The 25,379-nt window shown below is 51.0% G+C and overlaps 2 protein-coding genes across 5 annotated transcripts; one reads left to right on the forward strand and one right to left on the reverse strand.

Moving 5' to 3' along the window:
- Positions 1-204: 204 nt before the first annotated feature.
- On the reverse strand, positions 205-17,220 carry PGPEP1 (pyroglutamyl-peptidase I). Of its 4 annotated transcripts, none has more exons than XM_084221259.1 (5): positions 16,947-17,220; positions 14,073-14,125; positions 5,946-6,062; positions 2,691-2,923; positions 205-467 (listed from the first exon to the last, which is right to left on the reverse strand). In XM_084221259.1, the coding sequence occupies exons 4-5, from the start codon at positions 2,894-2,896 to the stop codon at positions 275-277; spliced, it is 399 nt and encodes a 132-aa protein (XP_084077385.1). In that variant the 5' UTR covers positions 2,897-2,923; positions 5,946-6,062; positions 14,073-14,125; positions 16,947-17,220; the 3' UTR covers positions 205-274. The 4 variants fall into 4 exon arrangements, with proteins under 4 accessions (XP_084077385.1, XP_084077382.1, XP_084077384.1 ...); XM_084221256.1 differs by lacking the exon at positions 16,947-17,220 and adding an exon at positions 16,635-16,707; XM_084221257.1 differs by lacking the exon at positions 16,947-17,220 and adding an exon at positions 16,635-16,707 and having other exon boundaries at positions 337-467; positions 5,942-6,062.
- Positions 17,093-24,327, forward strand: LSM4 (LSM4 homolog, U6 small nuclear RNA and mRNA degradation associated). Its single transcript, XM_084221273.1, has 5 exons — positions 17,093-17,230; positions 17,443-17,484; positions 17,594-17,692; positions 21,160-21,343; positions 23,069-24,327. The coding sequence occupies exons 1-5, from the start codon at positions 17,228-17,230 to the stop codon at positions 23,155-23,157; spliced, it is 417 nt and encodes a 138-aa protein (XP_084077399.1). The 5' UTR covers positions 17,093-17,227; the 3' UTR covers positions 23,158-24,327.
- The last annotated feature ends 1,052 nt before the right edge of the window (positions 24,328-25,379 follow it).

Genomic DNA, 25,379 nt, shown 5'->3' on the forward strand with positions numbered 1-25,379 from the left:
TTTGCAGAATTGCGTAGAATTCTGTAGAATTTCGCAGAAATCTCCAGAATTTTCCAGAAATCTCCAGAATTTCCCACAACTCTGTACAATCCTCCTCCTTTCTCTTTCCAACTCTCCCATCCTCACTCCTTCCTCCATTATTATTTCATTATTATCATTATCCCACCCCTCCCCCACCCCAATACTTCATCCGAAAACGAAAAAAACCCATTTTTTTTTTCCTTTTTTTCCTTTTTTCGAAGTGCAATACTAAGAGAGCTGCTGGCAGGGCTGCTCAGTGTTCGTGCTGGCAGTTGATTTTGCCTTCAGAGTGCTCCAGGAATTCCAGCATCTCCTCGATGATGGCCTGCAGGGCCCGGCCCAGCTGCTCGGCAGAGTAAGGCTTGCCCAGAGGGGGAACGTGCACAAAGGCTGACCTGCCACGGCTCTGGTACAGGGAGGTGTAGTAGGTGAAGTCACAGAGGTACCTGGAACACAAAAATTGGGGTTATTTAGGAAAAGGGAAAAAAAAACACGACTAAAGGGAAAAAAGGGGGAAAAAAAGGGAAAAAACGCGAAAAAAAAGGGGGAAAATACAAGGTAAAATGAGATGTGGGTCCCCATCGTGGTGCCATCGTGGGATTTGGGGGGTGTGAGGCAGGAGTTGTGAGTTTGGGATTGTTTTGATTAAATTTAGGACAGAAAATGTGAAGAATATATATATATATAAATATATAAATATATAAGGATATAACTATAACTATAAATATAAATAAATATATAAAAATATATATCTATATCTATATATCTATATATATCTATATATATATATCTATATATATATATATCTAAATCTATATTACATATATATATCTATCTATATATTTAAAAATTATAAAATATCTATATAAAAGCTGGTGGAGCAGGGAACTGGAGCCAGCTGGTCACTTTATGAAGCTCTGAGGAGCTGCCCACCACAAACACCAAGAAAACCACCAAGACAACGCCAAGAAAACCCCAAGAAACCACCAAGAAACTGCCAACCCCTTGCACTGAGGAGCCACCAGAAACACCAAGAAAACCCCAAGAAACCACCAAGAAACCAAGAAAACCCCAAGAAAACCCCAAGAAAATGCTGAGAAACCGCCAAGAAACCACCAAGAAAACCCCAAGAAACCGCCAAGAAAACCAAGAAAACACCAGGAAAACCCCAAGAAAACCCCAAGAAAATGCCAAGAAAACACCAAGAACCAAGAAAACCCCAAGAAATTCCCAAGAAACCACCAAGAAACCGCCAAGAAAACCCCAAGAAAACCCCAAGAAAAACCCAAGAAACCACCAAGAAACCGCCAAGAAACCGCCAAGAAAACCCCAAACCCTTGTGCTGAGGAACCACCAGAAACACCAAGAAAACCTTAAGATAACCCCAAGAAAACCCCAAGAAAACCCCAAGAAAACCCCAATAAACCACCGAGAAAACACCCAGAAAACACCAAACCCTTGTGCTGAGGAGCCACCAGAGACACCAAGAAAACACCAAGATAACCCCAAGAAACCAAGAAAACCCCAAGAAAACCCCAAGAAACCACCAAGAAAACCCCAAGAAAACCCCAAGAAACCAAGAAAACCCCAACAAAACCCCAACAAAACGCCAAGAAACCACCAAGAAACCGCCAAGAAAACCCCAAGAAACCGCCAAGAAAACCCCAAGAAAACCCCAAGAAAATCCCAAGAAAACCCCAAGAAACCGCCAAGAACCCGCCAAGAAAACCCCAATAAAACCCCAAGAAACCGCCAAGAAACCGCCAAGAAAACCCCAATAAAACCCCAAGAAAACCCCAAGAAACCGCCAAGAAAAACCGAAGAAAAACCCAAGAAAAACCCAAGAAACCACCCAGAAACTACCCAGAAACCACCAAACCCTTGTGCTGAGGAGCCACCAGAAACCACCAAGAAAACCCCAAGAAAACCCCAAGAAACCACCAAGAAAACCCCAAGAAACTGCCAAGAAAACGCCAAGAAACCGCCAAGAAACCACCAAGAACCCACCAAGAACCCGCCAAGAAAACCCCAATAAAACACCAAGAAACCGCCAAGAAAACCCCAATAAAACCCCAACAAAACGCCAAGAAACCGCCAAGAAAACCCCAAGAAACCGCCAAGAAAACCCCAAGAAACCACCAAGAAACCAAGAAAACCCCAAGAAAACCCCAACAAAACGCCAAGAAACCGCCAAGAAATCCCCAAGAAACCGCCAAGAAACCACCAAGAAACCACCAAGAAAAACCCAAGAAAAACCCAAGAAAAACCCAAGAAAACCCCAAGAAACTGCCAAGAACCCGCCAAGAAAACCCCAATAAAACCCCAAGAAACCACCAAGAAACCACCAAGAAACCACCAAGAAAACCCCAATAAAACCCCAAGAAAACCCCAAGAAACCACCAAGAAAAACCGAAGAAAAACCCAAGAAAAACCCAAGAAAAACCCAAGAAAAACCCAAGAAACCATGAAGAAACCACCAAGAAACCACCCAGAAACCACCAAGAAACCAAGAAAACGCCAAGAATCCGCCAAGAAACCCCCAAGAAAACCACCAAGAAAACCCCAAGAAAACCCCAAGAAACCACCCAGAAACCACCCAGAAACCACCAAACCCTCGCACTGAGGATCCTCCAGGTGCCACCGGCCCCACCAGGCGCCACCAGCCGTACCTGCCGGCGTCGCGGGAGATGGTGACGGTGACGTCCAGCCCCAGGGCCGAGACGCGGCTGCTGACGGCGTCCATGTCGATGATGGAGTCGATGCACTCGGGGCCGCCCTCCACGCAGCACTGCGAGCCCGGGCAGAAGCGGCAGTTGTCCAGCCCCTTGTAGCCCACGTTGTGGCCACACTTCTCCAGCGTCACCGTGGTGGCCATGCCCGACACGCCCACGTGCACCACCAGCTGGCGGGGAGAGGGGATGGGGGAGAGCGGGCACGGGAGAGTCACAGAATTATCACAGAATTATCACAAAATCATCATAGAATCAATCACAGAATCACAGAATTATCACAGAATTATCATAGAATTATCACAGGATCAATCACAGAATCATCACAGGATCAATCACAGAATCATCACAGGATCAATCACAGAATCATCACAGAATTATCATAGAATCATCATAGAATCAATCACAGGATCACAGAATCAATCACAGAATCACAGAATCAATCACAGAATCAATCACAGAATCATCACAGAATCAATCACAGAACCACAGAATCATCACAGAATCAAACACAGAATCACAGAATCATCACAGGATCATCACAGAATCAATCACAGAATCATCACAGAATCAATCACAGAATCAATCACAGAACCACAGAATCATCACAGAATCAAACACAGAATCACAGAATCATCACAGGATCATCACAGGATCATCACAGAATCAATCACAGAATCATCACAGAATCAATCACAGAACCACAGAATCATCACAGAATCAAACACAGAATCACAGAATCATCACAGGATCATCACAGAATCAATCACAGAATCAATCACAGAATCACAGAATCAATCACAGAACCAATCACAGAATCATCACAGAATCACAGAATCAATCACAGAATCAAACACAGAATCACAGAATCAATCACAGAATCAATCACAGAATTATCACAGAATCAATCACAGAATCAATCACAGAATCATCTCAGAATGAATCAAGAGGGCCTCAGGTCATCGAGTCCAACCCGTGCTGAGATGGTGGGAATTGTTTTGGTCATTCTCTGAGATTCAGGGAATGTGAATCCCAGAAATATTCCTGGGCAGAATTGTGCCTTGCTTCTCCATGGGAAGGGAAATGTGGGGCTGCCCTGGGTGAACAATCCCCACGCTGCATTCTGCTGGGGCACAAACACGGGCACAGAAAATGGGATAAGAATATTCCTGGGCAGGATTGTGCCTTGCTTCTCCATGGGAAGGGAAATGTGGGACTATTTCCTGACAGACCCAGAGCTCCATCACGGTGGGGAAACAATCCCACACTGCATTCTGCTGTGTCACAAACACTGGCACAGAAAATGGTCAGAATTGTGTTTTCTCTCTCTGAGGTTCAGGGAATGTGAATCCCAGAAATATTCCTGGGAAGAATTGTGCCTTGCTGCTCCATGTGAAATGTGGGGCTGCACATTTGGTCCTGACAGGCCCAGGACCCAAAGCTCCATCACTGTGGGTAAATAATCCCCACATCACCTTCGGCTTTGGCACAGGCACAGAAAATGAGAATTGTTTTTCCTTTCTCTCAGGTTCAGAATCCCAGAGATCTTGGAGATCCCAGAGATTTTGGAGATCTTTTAGGTCACTTTTAGAGATCTTTTAGGTCCCTTTTGGAGAGCTTTTGGGTCACTTTTAGGTCACTTTTAGAGTAGATCTTTTAGGTCAGTTTTGGAGGAGATCTTTTAGGTCACTTTTGGAGATCTTTTAGGTAACTTTTAGGTCCCTTTTTGAGATCTTTTTGGTCACTTGTGGAGGAGATCTTTTAGGTCACTTTTAGAGACCTTTTAGATCCCTTTTGGAGATCTTTTAGGTCCCTTTTAGAGATCTTTTAGGTCACTTTTGGAGATCTTTTAGAGATCTTTTAGATCCCTTTTGGAGATATTTTAGGTCCCTTTTAGAGATCTTTTAGATCCCTTTTGGAGATCTTTTAGGTCCCTTTTGGAGATCTTTTAGGCCACTTTTAGAAATCTTTTAGGTCACTTTTAGAGATCTTTTAGAGATCTTTTAGGTCACTTTTGGAGATCTTTTGGGTCCCTTTTGGAGGAGATCTTTTAGGTCCCTTTTGGAGATCTTTTAGGTCACTTTTGGAGATCTTTTAGAGATCTTTTAGGTCACTTTTGGAGGAGATCTTTTAGAGATCTTTTAGGTCACTTTTGGAGGAGATCTTTTAGAGATCTTTTAGGTCACTTTTGGAGATCTTTTAGGTCACTTTTGGAGATCTTTTAGGTCACTTTTCAAGTGAGCTTTGAGATCCCTCAGTCACTGAACAAGGGGAGGACAATGGTGTGGCTGGCTGAAGGTGATCCCCTTTGGATGGAACAACACCCTCTGTGTGCAGACAGCTCCAGGGGGCAGAGCAGACCCTGCCAGCCTGGCAGAGGGGCACAGAGAGGAGATTTTAGGGTTTAAAATGGAACACAGTGTGGTGATGCAGTGATTCTTACAGGCTGTGTGTAAATGCTGTAGGATTTGTGCGTTGGACTGGATTGGTGAGTGAGAATCAGAATATTCAACACAGAAGATGATTTATTGCACTGGAACGGGAACTTTGTGCTCTTACTCTTGCTCTTGCTCTTACTCTTGCTCTCTTACTCTTGCTCTTACTCTCTTACTCTTACTCTTGCTCTTACTCTTGCTCTCTTACTCTTGCTTTTACTCTTGCTCTTGCTCTCTTACTCTTGCTCTTACTCTTACTCTCTTACTCTTGCTCTCTTATTCTTACTCTTACTCTTGCTCTTACTCTCTTATTCTTACTCTTACTCTTACTCTCTTACTCTTGCTCTTATTTTACTCTTGCTCTTACTCTTGCTCTCTTGCTCTTACTCTTGCTCTCTTGCTCTTACTCTTGCTCTCTTACTCTTGCTCTCTTACACTTGCTCTTACTCTTACTCTTGCTCTTACTCTTACTCTTGCTCTTACTCTTGGTCTTGCTCTTACTCTTGCTCTCTTGCTCTTGCTCTTTTACTCTCACTCTTGCTCTTCTCTCTTACTCTTTACTTTTCCATGCCCTTAGCTCTTATCTCTTGCCTTTTACACTCTCACCCTCTCCTCCTCTCTACCCCTCTCTCCTCTGGGCCCTGCTCTGAGCTGCAGCTGGCAGCTCCCTGCCCCCAGGCCCTCTGCCACAAACCCCAAGTTCCTTTGCTGGGTGGTTTTGGGTTTATTTTTTTGCCCCCTCCTCCCTTTACTCACTCACTTGGGGACTGTGCTTCTTCCACAAGGCAGGAATGAGTCTCTGCACCGTCTGGTACTCCACGGGGACTTCATAGACATGCAGATCCACATCATCCCCCAGCCCCAGCTTCTCCAGCTCCTGAAAAACACCAGCAGAGCAGAGCCAGGGTGGTCAGGCAGCAGATGAGCAGAGGATTTGCTCCTGGAAGGTTCAAGGGCAGGGCGAGGGGCTGACACCACTTTACACCAAGGATGTGTGACCTCGCAAACTGCACCTGACAGCAACGTAAAAAACACCCCCAAACCCACAAGGGCAACACCAAAGGCACCTCCCCACCTGTGTGGAACCAGAGTTTCACCCACAGGGCCGTTTGTGGGGCTGTGATGAGCGTGTGACAGAGAAATCAGCATTTAACCAACAACAGCCAGCAGCAGCTCCCAGGGAGATCCTGGCTCGGTTATTCATGGAGGGAGACAGCCACAACCCCTGCTTCCTCCCAGAAGGGACAGTGTGGAGAAGGTGGGACTGGGAGGGTTTTATCCACCTCCCTGGGCAGCTGGCCTGCAGAGTGATTCCACATTTATTTCCAGGTGAAGAGCTCTCCGGGCTGGGGGCAGCCCTGGTGGTTCGGCTGAGCCAGGGGATGATTCCTCCCTCTCTGCCATGAAAACATCCCAAATATCCTGGCAATAAAGGGAGCAAATTTCCTCCAAGTGGCAGTTAAAGGCCTTGCAAAGACTTTAAAAGCAGAGGAAAGGGTTTGTTTGGTTTTGTTTCTCTCTCCCCGGTGTTTCTGACAGGAAAGCACTGTCAGATCCCCCTGCACACAGGTTCCCCCTTGTCCTCTCAGAGCCACCAACCCCAAACTTCCCAGAGCTCAAGGGAACACCCACAAGGTCTGAAAACTCTGGGGAAAACAAAAAAAAATGGGGTTCTTTAAAAAAAAAAACCATCAGCTGAGCCTGAACTCTGGAGCCAGGTAAGAGCAGGAAGAGTTTTTCCAGTGGGAGAAGAGACCTGGCCCATCATGTTTAAGGAATTCCTGCAGAAACCTGGACCAAGCTTTCCAAAACAGCTGCTCCTATGGAGCTGAGGTAGGAACAGGAAAAAGCCACCAAACTGTCAAAGGACATTCCAAAACATTCCTGAATTTAATCTCTGTGCCAGGTTTGGAGTCGGGGAGCGGAGCCACCAGCTGCTCTTTGAAGCCACCCTCAGGTTTTGTTTTCCTCCTTGTAGATCAGCTGTTTTCACCCTCCAGCCTCGTGTTCCCCCAGGTTAAAAATTAAAAATTAAAGGCACTTGAAAGGAGAAGACAAGCTGAGGTTTGAGGCCTCCCCTATTTAAATGTGAGCAGTGTCTTGCCATCGTTTTTCTGTGTTTTTATCAGCATGACTGATAAAAACACACTGAGGGAAAAAAACCACCTTTTCCAACTGAAGGAAAAAACCACCTTTCCCACTTGTACAGCCCAACCACGGGGATGTAAGGAGATTTAAGCCAACTGAAACAGCCAGAAAGGCCAAAGTGACACTTGGAGAGAGCAGCAGGGATGATAAATGACAGGCTCTGGCTCCCAGGGCGAGGCTGATATTAAAGGCTGGCGGTATTGATCAGCGTCTGGCACGCTCAGCAGCACAGCTGGGTGGCAGGGATGCACAGATGTGCAGAGTCTGCCCTCAAAACCTCACCTGGAGCCTCCACAAAGCAAAGGGGCTGATGGGTGGGAGGGTTCCAACAGCAGCCAGGCTCTTCAGGGGAGAATAAACATTTCTGAGAGTGCCAACAGCAATGAGAAGGGATGGGGAAGGGCTGGGAAGGGAACAGCTCCAGGGGATGGATTTGGGGATGAGGATGGGAACAGCTCCTGGGGATGGATTTGGGGATGGGGACTGGGAAAAGTTCCTAGAAATGGATTTGGGGATGGGAAGGGAACAGCTCCTGGGGATGGATTTGGGGATGGGGACTGGGAAAAGTTCCTAGAAATGGATTTGGGGATGGGAAGGGAACAGCTCCTGGGGATGGGTCTGGGGATGGGGATCTGGAACAGCTCCTGGGATGGATTTGGGGCTGGGGAAGGGAAAACTTCCTAGAAATGGATTTGGTGATGGGGACTGGGAACAGCTCCTGGGGATGGGTCTGATGGTGGGGAAGGGAAGAGCTCCTGGGGATGGATTTGGGGGTGGGGACTGGGAAAAGTTCCTAGAAATGGATTTGGTGATGGGGAATGGAAGGGAACAGCTCCTGGGGATGGATTTGGGGCTGGGGATCTGGAACAGCTCCTGGGGATGGATTTCGGGCTGGGAAGGGAACAGCTCCTGGGATGGATTTGGGGATGGGGACTGGGAAAAGTTCCTAGAAATGGATTTGGTGATGGGGAAGGGAAGGGAACAGCTCCTGAGGATGGGTCTGGGGATCTGGAACAGCTCCTGGGGATGGATTTGGGGGTGGGGATGAGAAAAGTTCCTAGAGATGGATTTGGTGATGGGGAATGGAAGGGAACAGCTCTTGGAGATGGATTTGATGGCTGGGAAGGGAAAAGCTCCCTGGGATGGATTTGGGGGTGGGGAAGGGAAAAGTTCCTGGGGATGTATTTGGTGGTGGGGACTGGGGGGATGGATTTGGTGATGGGGAAGGGAAGGGAACAGCTCCTGGGGATGGGTCTGGGGATCTGGAACAGCTCCTGGGGATGGATTTGGGGGTGGGGAAGGAAGAAGCTCCTGGGGATGGATTTGATGGTTGGGATTCAGAAGGGAACAGCTCCTGGGGATGGATTTGGGGGTGGGGAATTTGGAACAGCTCCTGGGATGGATTTGGTGGTGTGGACTGGGAACAGCTCCTGGGATGGATTTGGTGGCTGGGAAGGGAAAAGCTCCCTGGGATGGATTTGGTGGAGGAATTTGGAACAGCTCCTGGGATGGATTTGGTGGTGTCAAGTTTTGCTGGCCGAAAAGAGAACCCTACAAACCCTCCACCCACCTAAACCCTAACCTGACCAAGCCCCAGCCCTCCTTTTAACCAGCCCAGCACTCCATGATGAAGATGTTCCCAACCTTCCCCCCCTCCCTGAACGAGTTTCCCCTCCCAGCCGGGTCCACCTGACAACGGGAGCGCCGTGACCCCTTCCCTGACCCCTCCACAAAGCTGCTCTTTGTCACCCTCTAATATCCTTATCAGGTCTGTCTAGACACCCTGACAGCGATTGTCCTTCCTCATGTCACAGTGCACCCTGACCTCCCTCCTCCTCCTCAGCACGGGGGGGATGAAGGAGCTCCACAGCCCACGGGTCACACCTGTGCCCACGCCTCTGCTGCAGCAGGGAGGGTGAAAATGAGGTGGGGAAAGCTCAATTCTGTCATTTCTTCTGGCAAATCCCTCCCCCAGCAGAAGTTATAAAAAAAAAAAAAAATCCTGAAGTGAAAGATTAAAATGATGAAAACTCTCAACAGCAAACCCAAATTAATGCAGAGGGTTAAAATAAAGCAGAAAGGAGTTTTCCTCCCTGCTGATTTCATAGGAAAGCTCCTCCCCCGTGAGTAAAAACCCAAATATTTCACTGGGGTTTTGTTTTTTGGGGTGAAATTCTGAAAGTTTTCGTCTCGGCAGCATTATGAGCTTGCTGCTGCCAGTGTTTAAGGTAGCCATGTGTAAAAATCAGTCAGCTTGCAAAACCAGACAGAAACTCACTGCACTTCCAGGGCAAACTCACACCAGGGCCACAAAATGTGGGAGAACCCAAATAAAACCAGGGGGAGTGCAAGGAAAAAAAAAAATTTAAAAAAAATTAAAAAAAAGGGGGAGAATTTTATTTTATCCTCGGGATGCAGCACAATGAAAGATGCAATAAACCAGAACTAGCCGAGCCCCAGAGCTAGGAAGGATTTAGAAAAGATTGTTTAATTGATTTTTTTTTTTTTTTCTCTATTAAAATGCAGATCACAGCGTCTGGGATTCGGGAACTCAGACACGCCTTTGTGTCCCCTCTGCTCCATGAAGTCCCCGTCTGAAAGTTGCACAATGCCCACCTCAGGCAGGCTCAAAGACATGCTGTTCCTTTTTGTCTGGGCCTCTGGGGGCTGAGAGGGGGCAGAAGGAGAGGCAAATCCTCCCCGCTGCCTCCCAGCTGATGTTTGCACTCGCAATAATCCGGACATGGAGCCTCCAGTTGGCACTCAAAACATCCCCAGTCCTGAGCTCAGCCACTCACAACATCCCAAATCCACTCAAAACATCCCCAATTCTGAGTCCAGACACTCACAACATCCCAAACCCACCCCAAACAGCCCCAATTATGAGTTTAGACACTCACAACATCCCCAGTCCACCCCAAACAGCCCCAATTCTGAGCTCAGCCACTCAAAACATCCCAAACCCACTCAACACATCCCCAATTCTCAGTTTAGACACTCAAAACATCCCCAATCCACTCAAAACATCCCCAGTCCACCCCAAACATCCTCAATTCTGAGTTTAGACACTCAAAACACCCCAAACCCACCCCAAACAGCCCCAATTCTGAGTTCAGACACTCAAAACATCCCCAGTCCTGAGCTTAGCCACTCAAAACATCCCCAATCCACCCCAAACATCCTCAGTTCTGAGCTTAGACACTCAAAACATCACAAATCCACCCCAAACATCCCAAATTCTGAGTTTAGACACTCAAAACATCCCCAGTCCTGAGCTTAGCCACCCCAAACATCCCCAATCCATCCCAAACATCCCCAATTCTGAGTTTAGACACTCAAAACATCCCAAATCCACCCCAAACATCCTCAGTTCTGAGTTTAGCCAATGAAAACATCCCAAATTCTGAGTTTAGAGACTCAAAACATCCCAAATCCACTCAAAACATCCCCAGTTCTGAATTTATCCACCCCAAACATCCCCAATTCTGAGTTTATCCACCCCAAACATCCCAAATCCACCTCAAACATCCCAAATTCTGAGTTCAGACACTCAAAACATCCCCAGTTCTGAGTTTAGACACTCAAAACATCCCAAATCCACTCAAAATATCCCCAACTCTGAGTTTCTCCCCCCAAACCAGCCCCAATTCTGAGTTTATCCCCCCAAACCAGCCCCAATTCTGAGTTTATCCCCCCAAACCAGCCCCAATTCTGAGTTTATCCCCCCAAACATCCCCAACTCTGAGTTTATCCCACCAAACATCTCCAATTCTGAGTTTATCCACCCCAAACATCCCAAATCCACTCAAAACATCCCCAACTCTGAGTTTATCCCCCCAAACCACCCCCAATTCCGAGTTTATCCCCCCAAACATCCCCAAATTCTGAGTTTTTCCCCCCAAACATCCCCAACTCTGAGTTTTTCCCCCTAAACATCCCCAACTCTCAGTTTATCCCCCCAAACCACCCCCAACTCTGAGTTTATCCCCCAAAACCTCCCCAATTCTGAGTTTATCCCACGAAACCACCCCCAATTCTGAGTTTATCCCCCCAAACATCCCCAACTCTCAGTTTCTCCCCCCAAACCACCCCCAGTTCCCAGTTTTTCCCCCTCCAAGCCCCTAAAAACAGGTTTTGAAGGGAGGGGATGCCTTCACCCGCCAGCCCCACAGCCCAGCAGCTCCTCTCGAGGTTTGTTTATTTTCTTTTCAAGCCAAATCTCAACACCCACCACTCCTCCCTCTCCAAAAACACCCCTTTGTCTGCCTCTAAAATAAAAACAGCTTTTTGACACCACACCAGCGAGAGCAAACCCAGTCACTGAGCCTCACTTCTGATTTTTAGCAGGGCCCTGCATTTTTCTTCCCTCAATATTCCTCCAAACTGACCCAAACTCGAATAAATTCGTCCCCAAAAAAGCTCCTGGGGAGGGAAAAAGTTTTGTCTTCTCCCACCAGGCAGCACAGCTGGCTGTGATTGATTTTGTGATTTGATTTAAAAGTATTTGGAAGAAGATATCAACCTCAGAGCTCTGAAGGAGAGAGAGGTGGTGGGGAGAAAAAGGGATTTAATTCCCTGTGCTGAAAGGTAGCAGGGGATTCCCAGGGGCTCTGCCACAAATTCCACCCAGAGGTGACAAGGAAGGAAGGATGTGGCAGCCCCATCCCTGTAAAAGGTGTTTTTACAGCAAAAAAAACCTTAATTCCATCGGAAAGAGATTAATTCCCTCTCCTTGCCCCATCTGAGGGATGCCAGCCTCACCCAGATGAACTCCTGGGCACAGGGGGGGGAATTTGGGGGGCACAGGAGGTGTTGGGTGATTCCCTCTGAGGATATTCCTGGATTTTGGGGGGTCCAGGAGGTTTCTGGCCAATTCTCTCCCAGGATTTTGGGGTGCCCAGGAGGTTCTGGATGATTCCCCCCAGGACACTCCAGGATTTCAGGGCCCTGCCCAGGCAGGTGCAGAGCCACAAGTGGCACAAATCTGATTTTCCTGAGCTGATTTTCCCCAGAATCTCCCCCAGGATTTTGGGGCGCCCAGGAGGTTCTGGGTGGTTCCCCCCAGGACATCCCAGGATTTTGGGGTGCCCAGGAGTTGCTGGGTGATTCCCTCTGAGGATATTCCAGGATTTTGGGGGGTCCAGGAGGTTCTAGGTGATTCCCTCCCAGGATATTCCTGGATTTTGGGGGGTCCAGGAGGTTCTGGATGATTCCCTCCCAGGATATTCCTGGATTTTGGGGTGCCCAGGAGTTGCTGGGTGATTCCACCCAGGACATCCCAGGATTTTGGGGTGCCCAGGAGGTTCTGGGTGATTCCCTCTGAGGATATTCCAGGATTTTGGGGTGCCCAGGAGTTGCTGGGTGATTCCCTCTGAGGACATTCATGGATTTTGGGGTGCACAGGAGGTGTTGGGTGATTCCCTCTGAGGATATTCCAGGATTTTGGGGTGCACAGGAGGTGTTGGGTGATTCCCTCCAGGACATTCCAGGATTTTGGGGTGCCCTGGAGTTGCTGGGTGATTCCCTACCAGGACATTCCAGGATTTTGGGGTGTCCAGGAGGTTCTGGGTGATTCCCCCCAGGACATTCCAGGATTTTGGGATGTCCTGTGCATGCCCAGGAGGTTCTGGATGATTCCCTCCAGGACATCCCAGGATTTTGGGGTGCCCTGGAGTTACTGGGTGATTCCCTCTGAGGATATTCCAGGGTTTTGGGGGGTCCAGGAGGTTCTGGGCAACTCTCTCCCAGAACATTCCAGGATTCTGGGGTGCCCAGGAGGTGTTGGGTGATTCCCCCCAGGACATCCCAGGATTTTGGGGTGTCCTGTGCATGCCCAGGAGGTGTTGGGTGATTCCCTCCAGGACATTCCAGGATTTTGGGGTGCCCAGGAGGTGCTGGGTGATTCCCTCTGAGGATATTTCTGGATTTGGGGTGTCCAGGAGGTTCTGGGTGATTCCCCCCAGGACATCCCAGGATTTTGGGGTGCCCTGGAATTGTTGGGTGATTCCCCCCAGGACATCCCATGATTTTGGGGTGCCCTGGGTGATTCCCCCCAGGACACTCCAGGATTTCAGGGCCCTGCCCAGGCAGGTGCAGAGCCACAAGTGGCACAAATCTGATTTTCCTGAGCTGATTTTCCCCAGAACCTCTCCCAGGATTTTGGGGTGCCCAGGAGGTTCTGGGTGATTCCCCCCAGGATATTCCAGGATTTTGGGGTGCCCAGGAGGTTCTGGGTGATTCCCTCTGATTTTCCTGAGCTGATTTTCCCCAGAATCTCCCCCAGGCAGAGAAGGGGGGATCTGGGGAGGGGAGGAGAGGCAGCTCTGCCTGGGAATCCCCCTCCTGACACTCAGCTCCACAAATCCTCCAGCTGGAATTCTCCTCTCAGGGATCAGGCTGGGTTTAAAGGTGAACTGAGAGAAAAAAAACATCCAGATTCCTCTGGGCTGGTCTGTCTGCCTGGAATTCTCCAGGGCAGGGGAGGATTCCAAGCTCCCTGCCCCATTTAAAAAGCATCCAGAGCTGGGAATTCCTTACTTGCATTAACTCAAGCTCATTAAACTCCACCAGCTAAGGGATTGTTCTCTGAGCAGGGAATCAAATGTTATCCAGCTGACCATCTGGAGATCTGCAGAGAGCTCCAGAAGAAGTTGTAAGTGATAAAAAGAACAGAAAATCCAAATTTGCAGGGATTTGTCCTCTCTTTTGACACTTCCCAAGAGGGAAATTCAGGGGTTACCTGGACTGCAATCCAGCTGGCGTTCACAGCGTGCTCTCCAAACGGCCCAAACCCTGCAAGAGAAGAAAAAATTCACATTTTTGACTCCTCTTGAAGCTGCAAAGAGGTTTGAGCTTTCCTGGAAAAAAAAAACACCTCCCCTTCTACCTCTCAATCCTTATTTCTTTACACCTGAGTATCAAATACTAAAATATTTCAACTCCAGCTTTGTACAGTGAAGGAAAACAGGAAAAGTTTCTTTTCTTGCCTGAAAAGAAACTGATTTTTTTTTCCTTTGGGGAGAAGAATTTTCCTTCCTGCCCAGGTTAGAAAAATTGGTGATCACCAGCTCACTCACCCGACACCACAGAATTAGAACCACGATTGGATTTTCTATTCCTGAATTACCTCAGCCCACAGCAGATGCTCCCACCAGCCTGCCCCACTCGGGGTCTCCTCCGAGATCTTCGTTAGCATTAATTACATAATTACACCTCCCAAGGAAACAAACAGAGCTGTTGACAGCCCGCCCACAGCGCGGCAAAGGCCGCCAGGGCGTTATCAAAAACACACCTCCAAACCCCTAATGAATAACTTCGGGGTTAACTGGTAATCCAGAACACCTTTTATCATTTAATTTTTATTTTTTTACCCCCCCTGAGCAAGCACACAAAGGTTGGGTAATTTATCTGGGTGTAGATGTGCTTTAATTCCAGCCTTGCCCTCCCTGCCCCAGGCAATAATTGACAATAAATTCCACCCAGACCCTGAAAGGATCCGAGAGGGAACACAAATATCAGCTGGCACCTGAATGGGAAATGTGGGGTTTGCCCTCCTGGGGCAGGCTGAGGTGATGCTGCACCTTGGGAGGAATTCCCCCAGCGTGGGCTCCTCCTTTGCCAAAATAAATAAATATTCCTGCAAAACCCCAAAAAAACGCTGGGGGTGTTTTCCCTGCGAGCAGAACCGCAGGGGTGTGAGACAAACCAGGATGGGGGAAGGAGGAGGAGGAGGAGGAGGAGGAGGAATTCCCTGCCAGCTGTTTCTGCAGGTCCCACTCGATTCCCAAACACCGAGACCCGAATTCCTAAATACAGCTTCGCGGCAATCCCACGCCACTAAAAAATAAAATCCACATTTCCACAGCTCGGCCAGGGAAAGGCTGAAATCCTACAGGTGCCCGGGGATTCCCTCGCTCCAAATTCCACAGGCAGCCGGCAGGGACACGGCCGGGTTATCCCGGCTCTGACTCATCCTGCCGGGAACCGAGCGCACCGGAGCCGGTGGGCAGCGCATCCACCCGGTGGGCAGCGCATCCACCCCGCAGCGGCAGAACCGGCGGCGGGATTAACTCCAAAACGAGCTCCAAAAGAGGAATTGTGCACAAAAATCGTTCGCACGGGCTGGGAGATCCGCCGGGGACGCGACACCGTGCCCAGCCCCGAGCGGGATTCCGCGCCCGGCGTTATCAAACACGGGGGGGAAAACAGAAGAACCGCTGCTTTTTGCGGCCAGGCTTCCCCGAAATTGACTAAAAAAAGGGAAAAAAAAAAATAAAAAGAGCGTGGAGGAGCCCCGCGAGCAGCAGAACGTCCTCCTGACGCAAGTTTTCTGTTTAGTCACCGCCGCTCCACGCTGGATTTGGGCTGGGGAAAGGCAGGATTTGCCACCTGCTCCTCGGCTCCCTGGCAGAAAAAAAAGCACTTTTTGCCCGTGGTTACGGCTGCTCTGCTATTCAAACAGCCTCGGCTTCAGCTGCTGCGGGGAGACCTGAATAGTTGGGGCCGGTTCCACATTTGTCACAGGACGGCCTCACCCACAAATCACCCCGAGCTGCCTTTGTACCCCGGCACGGGGCGGACAGCGCCGGGGCCCCTGGCTCATTCTTCCCCCCGCTGCCCCGGGGAGCAGCTCCCACACCTCGGGGGGCTCAGCGTGGGGCGATCCCCCCGCTCCCTGCGCCCCCAAATTGGTTTGGCTGCTCCTCGGGTGGCTCGGCTCCCTTCTTCTTTCCCAAAAAGCGAAGCTCTGGGATGGGGTCACGCACGGAAAAAAGGGGATGCGAGCGCCAGCTGGATGGATAAATGCTGGTGTACCCCTCGCTGCTGTACCCCCACAGCTCCGACACCCCAAAGCCCCCCAGACTCTGCGCTGCACCCCACGCAGGGGACAGCCCCCCCAAACAGCCCCTGATGGGACAGCAGACCCCCCCTCACCTCGGGGATGGGGTCCCCCACTTATCTCCGGGAACAGATCCCCAACTACCCCCTCCAAGCCCTGTGGTCCCCAAAATTCCCCCTCCGCCCCAAATTCCCCATCACGCAGGAGCGGCCCCTCCAAGCCCCCCATCACTTCGGGGAGGGGTCCCGCACCTTCCCCCGGCCACTTTCGCTCAGCGAAAGGATCCCCAAAGCGGCTCCTGGGCACGGAGCAGGGGTCCCCCCGCTACACCCCCAGACCCTTTTGCCCCCCCAGCCCTGCCCTTCCCTGGCAGCCCCCCCTCAATTCGGGGAAGGGCTCCCCCGAAGTGCCCCCGCACGGACGGGGTCCCCCAGCAACGCTTCCCCTCTCGCCCTCCCGTACCCGTCACCACCACCGCCCGCCGCGGCTTCTCCATCGCGGCTCCGTCCCGTCCGTCTGTCCGTCCGTCCCGTCCCGCCGCCGCCGCCCCGCACTGAGCGCGGCCCCGCCCCGCGCCGCCCGCCCCGCCCCGCGCTGCCCGGACCCGCCGCTTCCGCCGCCGCGGCGGAAGTCCCGCCGCGGGACGGCCTGGAGCCCTCCACCCGTTACCGATCACCGGGACCCTCCGTGCGCGGCGCGGCCCGAGGGGCTCCCGCTCGCCCGCCTCGGCGGCGGGACTCGGTGGAACGGGGAGTACTTAAACAAAGCGCTCACCCTGAGCCTCGCGGGGGTTCCCTGCCTGGCTGGGGGGAGCCCGGAGCGCGGCGGCGGTGCCGGAGGAGCGGAGCGCGGCTCGGCCCGTCCCGTCCCGGCGCGGCCCGGCCCGGGCGGTGCCGCCGCAAAGGCGCGGACCGGGCGGAGCGGCGCGGCCGGGCCGCGATCCGCGCTCTGATTGGCTGCGGCGGGACCGCGCCGCGCTCTGATTGGTCCCGCGCGGAGCCGGGGGCGGTTTGAGCGGCAGCGCCCGGCGCGGCGGCGGCTCCCGGTCCGGCACGATGGTGAGCGGGGACCGGGAACGGGGAACCGGGAGGAACGGGGAACCGGGAGGAACGGGGAACCGGGCTCGGGAGGAGGCTGGAGCGGACGGGAAGGCCTGGCTCGTCTCTTCCCCGCCGCCAGGGATGGCGTGCCCGGTGCCCCGCTCGGTGCCCCGGCCGGTGTCCCGTTGTCGGTCGGTGCCTGAGGCCTCTCTCCTCTCTTCCTCTCGCAGCTGCCCCTGTCCTTGCTGAAGACGGCGCAGAATCACCCCATGGTGAGTACCGGCCGCGCGGCCCAGCCCCGCTCCCCTCTCCGGTACCGCGCGGGTGACACCGGGCACGTCCCGGTACCGGCGCTGGGCCGTGACCGCTGTTCCCTCGCAGCTGGTGGAGCTAAAGAACGGGGAGACCTACAACGGGCACCTGGTGAGCTGCGACAACTGGATGAACATCAACCTGCGGGAGGTTATCTGCACATCACGGGTAAGGCGGCAGCACCGGCGCCGGTACCGGGCAGGGCTCAGCCGCGGCAGGGTCCGGGGCAGCCCCCGGGAGCGGCCAGCACTGTCCCCAAAGGTTCCCCAGCTCTGTCCCCGCAGCCAGGCTGGCTCTGGTTCCTGTGGAGGCCTGAGCTCTGCCTGGAATGCAGATTTAATGTAATTATTAATAATATACGTTTAATCATTGATAATTAATGAAGGCGCAGCCTGGTGTAGGTGCCCCTTTGTGCACAGCACGGGATGAGGGGCTGGGGTCCCTCACCCCCCACGTGCTGTGAGGCTGATCCAGGTTTCCCAAAAAACAGAGCCTTGACCTGTCCCAGGCAGCCTCAACCACCACGATCTCTCCTGTTCCCTCCAAACTCTCCTGTTTCATCCAAACTCTCCTGTTCCCTCCAATCTCTCCTCTTCCCTCTAAACTCTTTTATTCCCTCCAGTCTTTCCTGTTCCCTCCATCTCTTTTATTCCCTCCAAACTCTTTTATTCCCTCCAAAATCTCCTGTTCCCTCCAATCTCTTTTATTCCCTCCAATCTCTTCTATTCCCTCCAATCTCTCTCCTGTTCCCTCCAATCTCTCTCCTGTTCCCTCCAATCTTTTCTCTCCTGTTCCGTCCAAACTCTTCTCTTCCCTCTAAACTCTTTTATTCCCTCCAGTCTTTCATGTTCCCTCCATCTCTTTTATTCCCTCCAATCTCTTCTATTCCTTCCAATCTCTTTTTTATTCCCTCCAATCTCTTTTATTCCCTCCAAACTCTTTTATTCCCTCCAAACTCTTTTATTCCCTCCAATCTCTCCTGTTCCCTCCATCTCTTTTATTCCCTCCCTCTCTTCTATTCCCTCCAAACTCTTCTATTCCCTCCAATCTTTTCTCTTCTCTTCCCTCCAATCTTTTCTCTCCTGTTCCCTCCATCTCTTTTATTCCCTCCCCTCTCCACATCCATCCAAATTCACCCACTGCTGTGAGAGGGACACGGCAGGGTGGGAGGATTTCGGGAATTCCTCCCTGTGAGGGTTTGGGGTGAAATTCCCAGAGCAGCTGCGGCTGCCCCACACCTGGAGTGTCCAAGGCTGGGTTGGACAGGGCTTGGAGACACCTGAGACAGTGGGAAGGGACTGGGACAGACTTACCTGAGAATGGGAACTGGGATAATCTTACCTGAGAATGGGAACTGGGATAATCTTACCTGAAAGAGTGGGAAGTGTGACAGTCTTACCTGAGACAGTGGGAACTGGGATAATCTTACCTGAGACAGTGGGAAGGGTGGAACAGGGACAGATTTACCTGAGAGGGGAAGTGTGACAGTCTTACCTGAGACAGTGGAACTGGGATAATCTTACCTGAGAATGGGAAGTGTGGAATTGAGACAGTCTTACCTGAGAGTGGGAACTGGGATAATCTTACCTGAGACAGTGGGAATTGGGACAGACTTACCTGAGAATGGGAAGTGTGGAATTGGGATGATCTTACCTGAGACAGTGGAACTGGGACAATCTTACCTGAGAATGGGAAGTGTGACAGTCTTACCTGAGACAGTGGGAACTGGGACAATCTTACCTGAGACAGTGGGATTGGGATGATCTTACCTGAGACAGTAGAACTGGAATAGTCTTACCTGAGACAGTGGGAAGGGTGGAACTAGGACAATCTTACCTGAGAGTGGGAACTGGGACAGTCTTACCTGAGAGTGGGAAGTGTGGAACTGGGACACACTTACCTGAGAGTGGGAGCTGGGACAATCTTACCTGAGACAGTGGAGCTGGGACAATCTTACCTGAGAGTGGGAAGTGTGGAACTGGGATAATCTTACCTGAGACAGTGGCAGGTGTGGAGCTGGGACAATCTTACCTGAGAGTGGGAACTGGGACAGACTTACCTGAGAATGGGAAGTGTGGAATTGGGACAATCTTACCTGAGACAGTGGGAACTGGGACAGTCTTACCTGAGAGTGGGAAGTGTGGAACTGGGATAATCTTACCTGAGACAGTGGCAAGTGTGGAATTGGCACAGCCTTACCTGATGCAGTGGGAACTGGGACAGTTTTACCTGATGCAGTGGGAGCTGGGACAGCCTTACCTGAGACAGTGGGAGCTGGGACAGCCTTACCTGCTGCAGTGGGAGCTGGGACAATCCTTTAGCCCCAGCCCATTCCATGATTCCACAATCCCGGAGCAGGGAGAGCAGCCCCAGCCGCCTCCAAGCCCCGGCTGGAGGCGAATCTGGTGACACTGGTGGCACTGGTGACACTGGCCGCTAGATGGCACGGGACAACGAGCCGGGCCAGCCTCTTGTTTACCCGGGGCAGCCCGGAACGAGGAAGGAGCCGGGAGCCCCGTCCCTTCCTGCCGTCCCGGGCAGGGCGGGGTTGGCCGGGCTGGCTCCTGGAGGGAATTTTGTTGTTCCTCTGCCTCGTCCCGGGCCTGCCCGTGCAGGCAGAGCTGCCCCAATTAACGATGGAAATGATGGGAGCAGGGACGGGCCGTGCTGGGCTCACCCGGGACAGCGGAGGGAGGCTGGGCTGCAGCAGGGTCCTGGCAGGGGCAGGGTCCTGGCAGGGGCAGGGTCCTGGCAGGGGCAGGGTCCTGGCAGGGGCAGGGTCTGGATCCTCATTCCCACTGCCTGAGCTCTGGCTCCCAGTGCCCAATTCCCATAGCTCCCAGTCCCCAATTCCCAATTCCCACAGCTCCCAAATCCCAATTCCCACAGCTCCCAGATCCCACAGCTCCCAGTGCCCAATTCCCACAGCTCCCAGTCCCCAAATCCCACAGCTCCCAGTGCCCAATTCCCACAGCTCCCAGTGCCCAATTCCCACTGCTCTGGGTCCCCAATTCCCAATTCCCACAGCTCCCAGTTTGATCCCCACTTTTCCCCCCAAAATCCCCGTTTTTCCCCCCAAAATCCCCACTTTTCCCCCAAATCCTCACTTTTCCCCCCAAAATCCCCGTTTTTCCCCCCAAACCCCCACTTTCCCCCAAAATCCCCACTTTTCCCCCAAAATCCCCGTTTTCCCCAAAATCCCCGTTTTTCCCCCCAAAATCCGCAGCATTTTCCCCCCAAAATCCGCAGTATTTTCCCCCCAAAATCTGCAGTTTTTCCCCAAAATCCGCAGTATTTCCCCCCCAAAATCCGCAGTATGTTTTCCCCAAAATCCTCACTTTTCCCTCCAAAATCCGCAGTATTTTCCCCCCAAAATCCACAGTTTTTTCCCCAAAATCCGCCACTTTTCCCCCAAAACCATACTTTTCCCCCCCAAATCCGCAGTATTTTCCCCCCCAAATCCGCAGTATTTCCCCCCAAAATCCACAATATTTTCCCCCCAAAATCCGCGGGTTTTTTCCCCAAAATCCTCACTTTTTCCCCCCAAAATCCGTGTTTTTCCCCCAAAAATCCCCGTTTTTTCCCCAAAATCCCCGTTTTTCCCCAAAATCCCCCCGTTTCCCCCCGGTTCCCAGGACGGGGACAAGTTCTGGCGCATGCCCGAGTGCTACATCCGCGGCAGCACCATCAAGTACCTGCGCATCCCGGACGAGATCATCGACATGGTCAAGGAGGAGGTGCTGGCCAAGGGCCGCGGCCGCGGGGCGCTGCAGCAGCAGAAGCAGCAGAAGGGGCGCGGCGCCGGCGGGGCCGGCCGAGGTGAAATGTCGGGGTTATTTAAATTTTGGGGGGTTTTTGGGGGTTTGGGGGTTTTTTTTGGTTTTTTGGGGGGAGTTTTCTTGGGGGTTTTTGAGGGTTTTTTAGGGTTTTTTTTGTTTTCTGAGGGCGTTTGGGTTTTTGGGGTTTTTTTTTGAGGGGTTTTCTTGGGGGTTTTTGAGGGGTTTTTAGGGTTTTTTTTGTTTTTTGGGTGGGGGTTGGATTTTTTGGGGGTTTTTTTTGGGGGGGTTTTGGGGTTTTTTTGGGGGTATTTTTGAGTTTTTTGGGGTTTCTTTTGCTTTTTGGGTGGCGTTGGATTTTTTTTTTGGTTTTTTGGGGGGTATTTTGGATTTTTGGGGGGTTTTGGGGGGGTTTTTTGGGGGCTTTGGGGGGTTTTTTTGGTTTTTTGGGGGGTTTTCTTGGTGGTTTTTGAGGGTTTTTTTGGGTTTTTTTTTGTTTTTTAGGGGAGTTTGGATTTTTTGGGGTTTTTTTTGGGAGCGATTTGGAGTTTTTTGGGGTTTTTTGGGGGGTTTTTTGGTTTTTTTTCGGGTTTTGGGGTTTTTTGGGGGGGTTTTTTGGGTTTTTTGAGGGTTTTTTGGGGGGGTTTTGTGGTTTTTTGGGGTTTTTTTTGTTTTTGGGGGGTTTGGATTTTTGGGGGTTTTGGGGGGGGGGTTTGTGGTTTTTTGGAGGTTTTTTTTTGGTTTTTGGGGGGTATGGATTTTTCTGGGGGGTTTTGGGTTTTTTTTGGGGTTTTTTTGGGGTTTTTTGGGGGGTTTTTGGTGGTTTTTTTTTTGTTTTTTGGGGGGGTTTTCTTGGGGGTTTTTGAGGTTTTTTGGGTTTTTTTTGGTTTTTAGGGGGGGTTTGGATTTTTTGGGGGTTTTTTGGGGTTTTTTGGGGGGTTTTTTTGGTTTTTTTGGGGGGTTTTCTTGGGGGGTTTTGAGGGTTTTGGGGTTTTTTTTTGGTTTTTTTAGGGGGTTTGGATTTTTTAGGGTTTTTTGGGGGGCGGTTTGGAGTTTTTTGAGGGTTTTTTGGGTTTTTTTGGAGTTTTGGGGTTTTTTTGGGGGTTTTTTGGGGGTTTTTTGGGTTTTTTAAGGGGTTTTTCTGGGGGGTTTTTGTGATTTTTTGGGGTTTTTTTTTGGTTTTTTAGGGGGGGTTTGGATTTTTTGGGGTTTTTTTTTGGGGTTTGGGGTTTTTTTTGGGTTTTTGGGGTTTTTTTGGGGGGGGGTTTCTTGGGGGTTTTTGAGGTGTTTTGGGGTTTTTTTGGTTTTGGGGGGGGTTGGATTTTTTGGGGTTTTTTGAGGGTTTTGGGGGGGGTTAGGACTTTTTAGTTTTTTTAGGATTTTTTAGGACTTTTTAGTTTTTTAGGGGGTTTTTTAGGACTTTTTAGTTTTTTAGGATATTTTTAGGACTTTTTAGTTTTTTAGGATTTTTTTAGGATTTTTTTCGGACTGTTTAGTTTTATAGGATTTTTTAGTATTTTTTAAGGCGTTTTTACCTCCCATTTTTTGGGGAAGAAATCCACTTTTCCGCACCATCAGCACCGATCCCGTGACACCCCTGCAGGGGTGGAAATTTCATTTGTTCACCTCCCAAATAACCACACAGTGCTGCGAAAAAATCCCATTTCCTCCTCTGACACCCCCAAACGGGCGAGATTTGGGATTTTTAAAAGGGCGTGGCTGGTGGGCGTGGCTGGTGGGCGTGGCCCTCACCTGTCCCTTCCCCCAGGTGTGTTCGGCGGCCGCGGCAGAGGAATTCCCGGCGGCGGCAGAGGCCAGCAGGAGAAGAAGCCGGGCAGGCAGTCGGCCAAGCAGTGAGGGAGGGCCGGGGGCGCCCGGGTTTTGTCACCTCGGGTGTCCCCTGTCCCCTCCCTGTCCCCTCCCTGTCCCCTCCCTGTCCCCTCCCTGTCGGTAAATCATTGGAAATGCTTTTTAAAGCTCATCCGAGGGTTTTTCCCTCTCCTGAGAATGAATTTTTCAGGTTTAATTTGAATTATTTTCCCATTCAGAGGTACCAGTGTGAACACTTCCTGGATCGCTTGGATGATTTTATTTTAATTATTATTTCTTTTTTTTTTTAAATACTTGAAGCTTGGGAAACTCCTTTTGTTTGTAGCAGATGTGTTTTGGTTTAAACTCCAAAGCTGAGGGGGTTGTTGTGTCTCTATGTGAATAATCCTCAAGGTTTGGGGTTTGTTTTTTAAACCAACAAACTCTGGAGCTTTTGCTTTTCCTCTCCTGGCCAGTGAGCCCAGGGATGGATGTGGCCCTCAAGGCTTGTTCCCCAGGGAGCTTTGTGACAAATGAGCATTTCCCAATTAATTTGTGGCTAATTTCACTTCAGATTAGACGTTTCCTTCAAAAGAACAGGTTTGGTTTTTTTTTTAATGTGTGTTTGTTTAGTTTTTTTTTTTTTTTGCATGAGGCTGGTGCACCCCTCATTCCTCAGGCGGGAGGGGAGGGATTTAAACATTTAAATTTTCTTTTTGGGGTTGATTTAGGCAGATTTATTTTTGAAAACTCTCTCCCCTCTGCCCTGAACTCTGATGATGTTTCCCACCCCAGTGGCTGCTGCCTCACCCCACACTGGCTCTGCCTGTCCCAAGCCACCAATCCACCCTTGGGGACACCAGCCAGGTGTGGAAGTGTCCAGAAAACTCCTGGGAATTCCCAGCTCAGGTTCCTCCAGTCTTCCATCCCACACCCTCAGAACCTCCTGGCTGAGCACACGGAGAGGGGGGGAAGAAATAACTCAAATCCCCCCACTCTGGGTGGGTGAAACAGCTGGATTTTGGGGGGAAAGCTGATGTCACAGCTTGTTTTGGGCAGGTTTTGGGGTTTGTACAGCTGGGCCTCGTGCTGGGGGCTCTGCCATCGCCGCTGTGCTGAGGAGGAGCGAAGAACTCGCTTTTATAGAGTTATTTTTTTAATGTTTCTAGAACTGGGCACAAGTGGTGAGCGAGAATAATAAACCTCCAGCCTCTTCCAGCTGCCTCCCTCTGCGTGTCTGTGATGCCCTGAGCCCTTCCCTGAGCCCTGGAACCGGGGATAAATCCCAAAAAATTCCACTCCCAGCCCCAGCCCTCCGTGACCAGCGCTCATCCCAGGGATGGGGTGATGTGTCCTGTCCTCCCTCCTGGAAAACTCCAGCCTGTGTCAGACTTTCCCTTCCCAACCTGCTCCCTTCCCTGCTGGGAGGGAGGGGAAGCAGCTCCAGCCCTGCTGGGATTTTGGGGCTTTTCTGGCAGGAGCAATCCTGACAGGACCTTTGGCTCCAGCTCCTCATCTCCCGGCCAAGCTGCAGGCTGGGGTGATGCAGCTCGTTAAGGGCTGTGTTTGTTAATTACCCCACTTCAGCAGCATTCCCTGCTTTTTCCTTATTTTTCCCACCTCTGCAGGGATTTTTTTTGTCCCCCCACGGAGGGTGGCAGATATCCCTGTGGAAGGGCAGCATCAAAGTGACGCTCAGCTGTCGCTTTTGAGCTTTTCTGCCCCAAAAATCAACCTCGGCGGGGCTTCCACTGCCCCGTGGCAGCTAAAAAAAACCCCAAAAAACCAGAAACAAAACAGGGAGGAGCGAGATAAAAGCAACAAGCAGAGAGAGGAGGAAGAAAAGTCTGAGCTGGCTGGCGTGGGTGGGTGCAGAGCCTGGCAGGGCCAGCGTGTCCCCACGGAAAGAGCCACCAAAGGCCACCCTGGGAAGCCTTCCCGGGGTATTTTGGTGGCAGCGGGGCCGGTGGCAGCCCTGGCTCGGTGTCTCTGGCTGCCCCACGGTGACTCAGAACTTCTGAGCCCGGCCGAGGAGGCAGCACAGGAATAGTTACACAGCAGCGACGCGGAGGGAGTGGCTGCCGAAATACTTCAGGGCTGTGCTAAGCAACTAAAAATACACGTCAAGCCCTCCTCCTCCTCCTTTTTCCTTTTTAAATCTGTTTTCTTTCTCTCTTTCTTTCTGTTTTTTTTTTTTTTTCTTGCTGGTTTTGGTTGGTCTTTTTTCTTTTTTTTTTTTTTTTAATTCTTGTTTTTGATTGTCGGAGGCC

The sequence above is a fragment of the Fringilla coelebs genome (assembly GCF_963513975.1).
Source record: "Fringilla coelebs genome assembly, chromosome: 24".
Classification (NCBI taxonomy): Eukaryota; Metazoa; Chordata; class Aves; order Passeriformes; family Fringillidae; genus Fringilla; species Fringilla coelebs.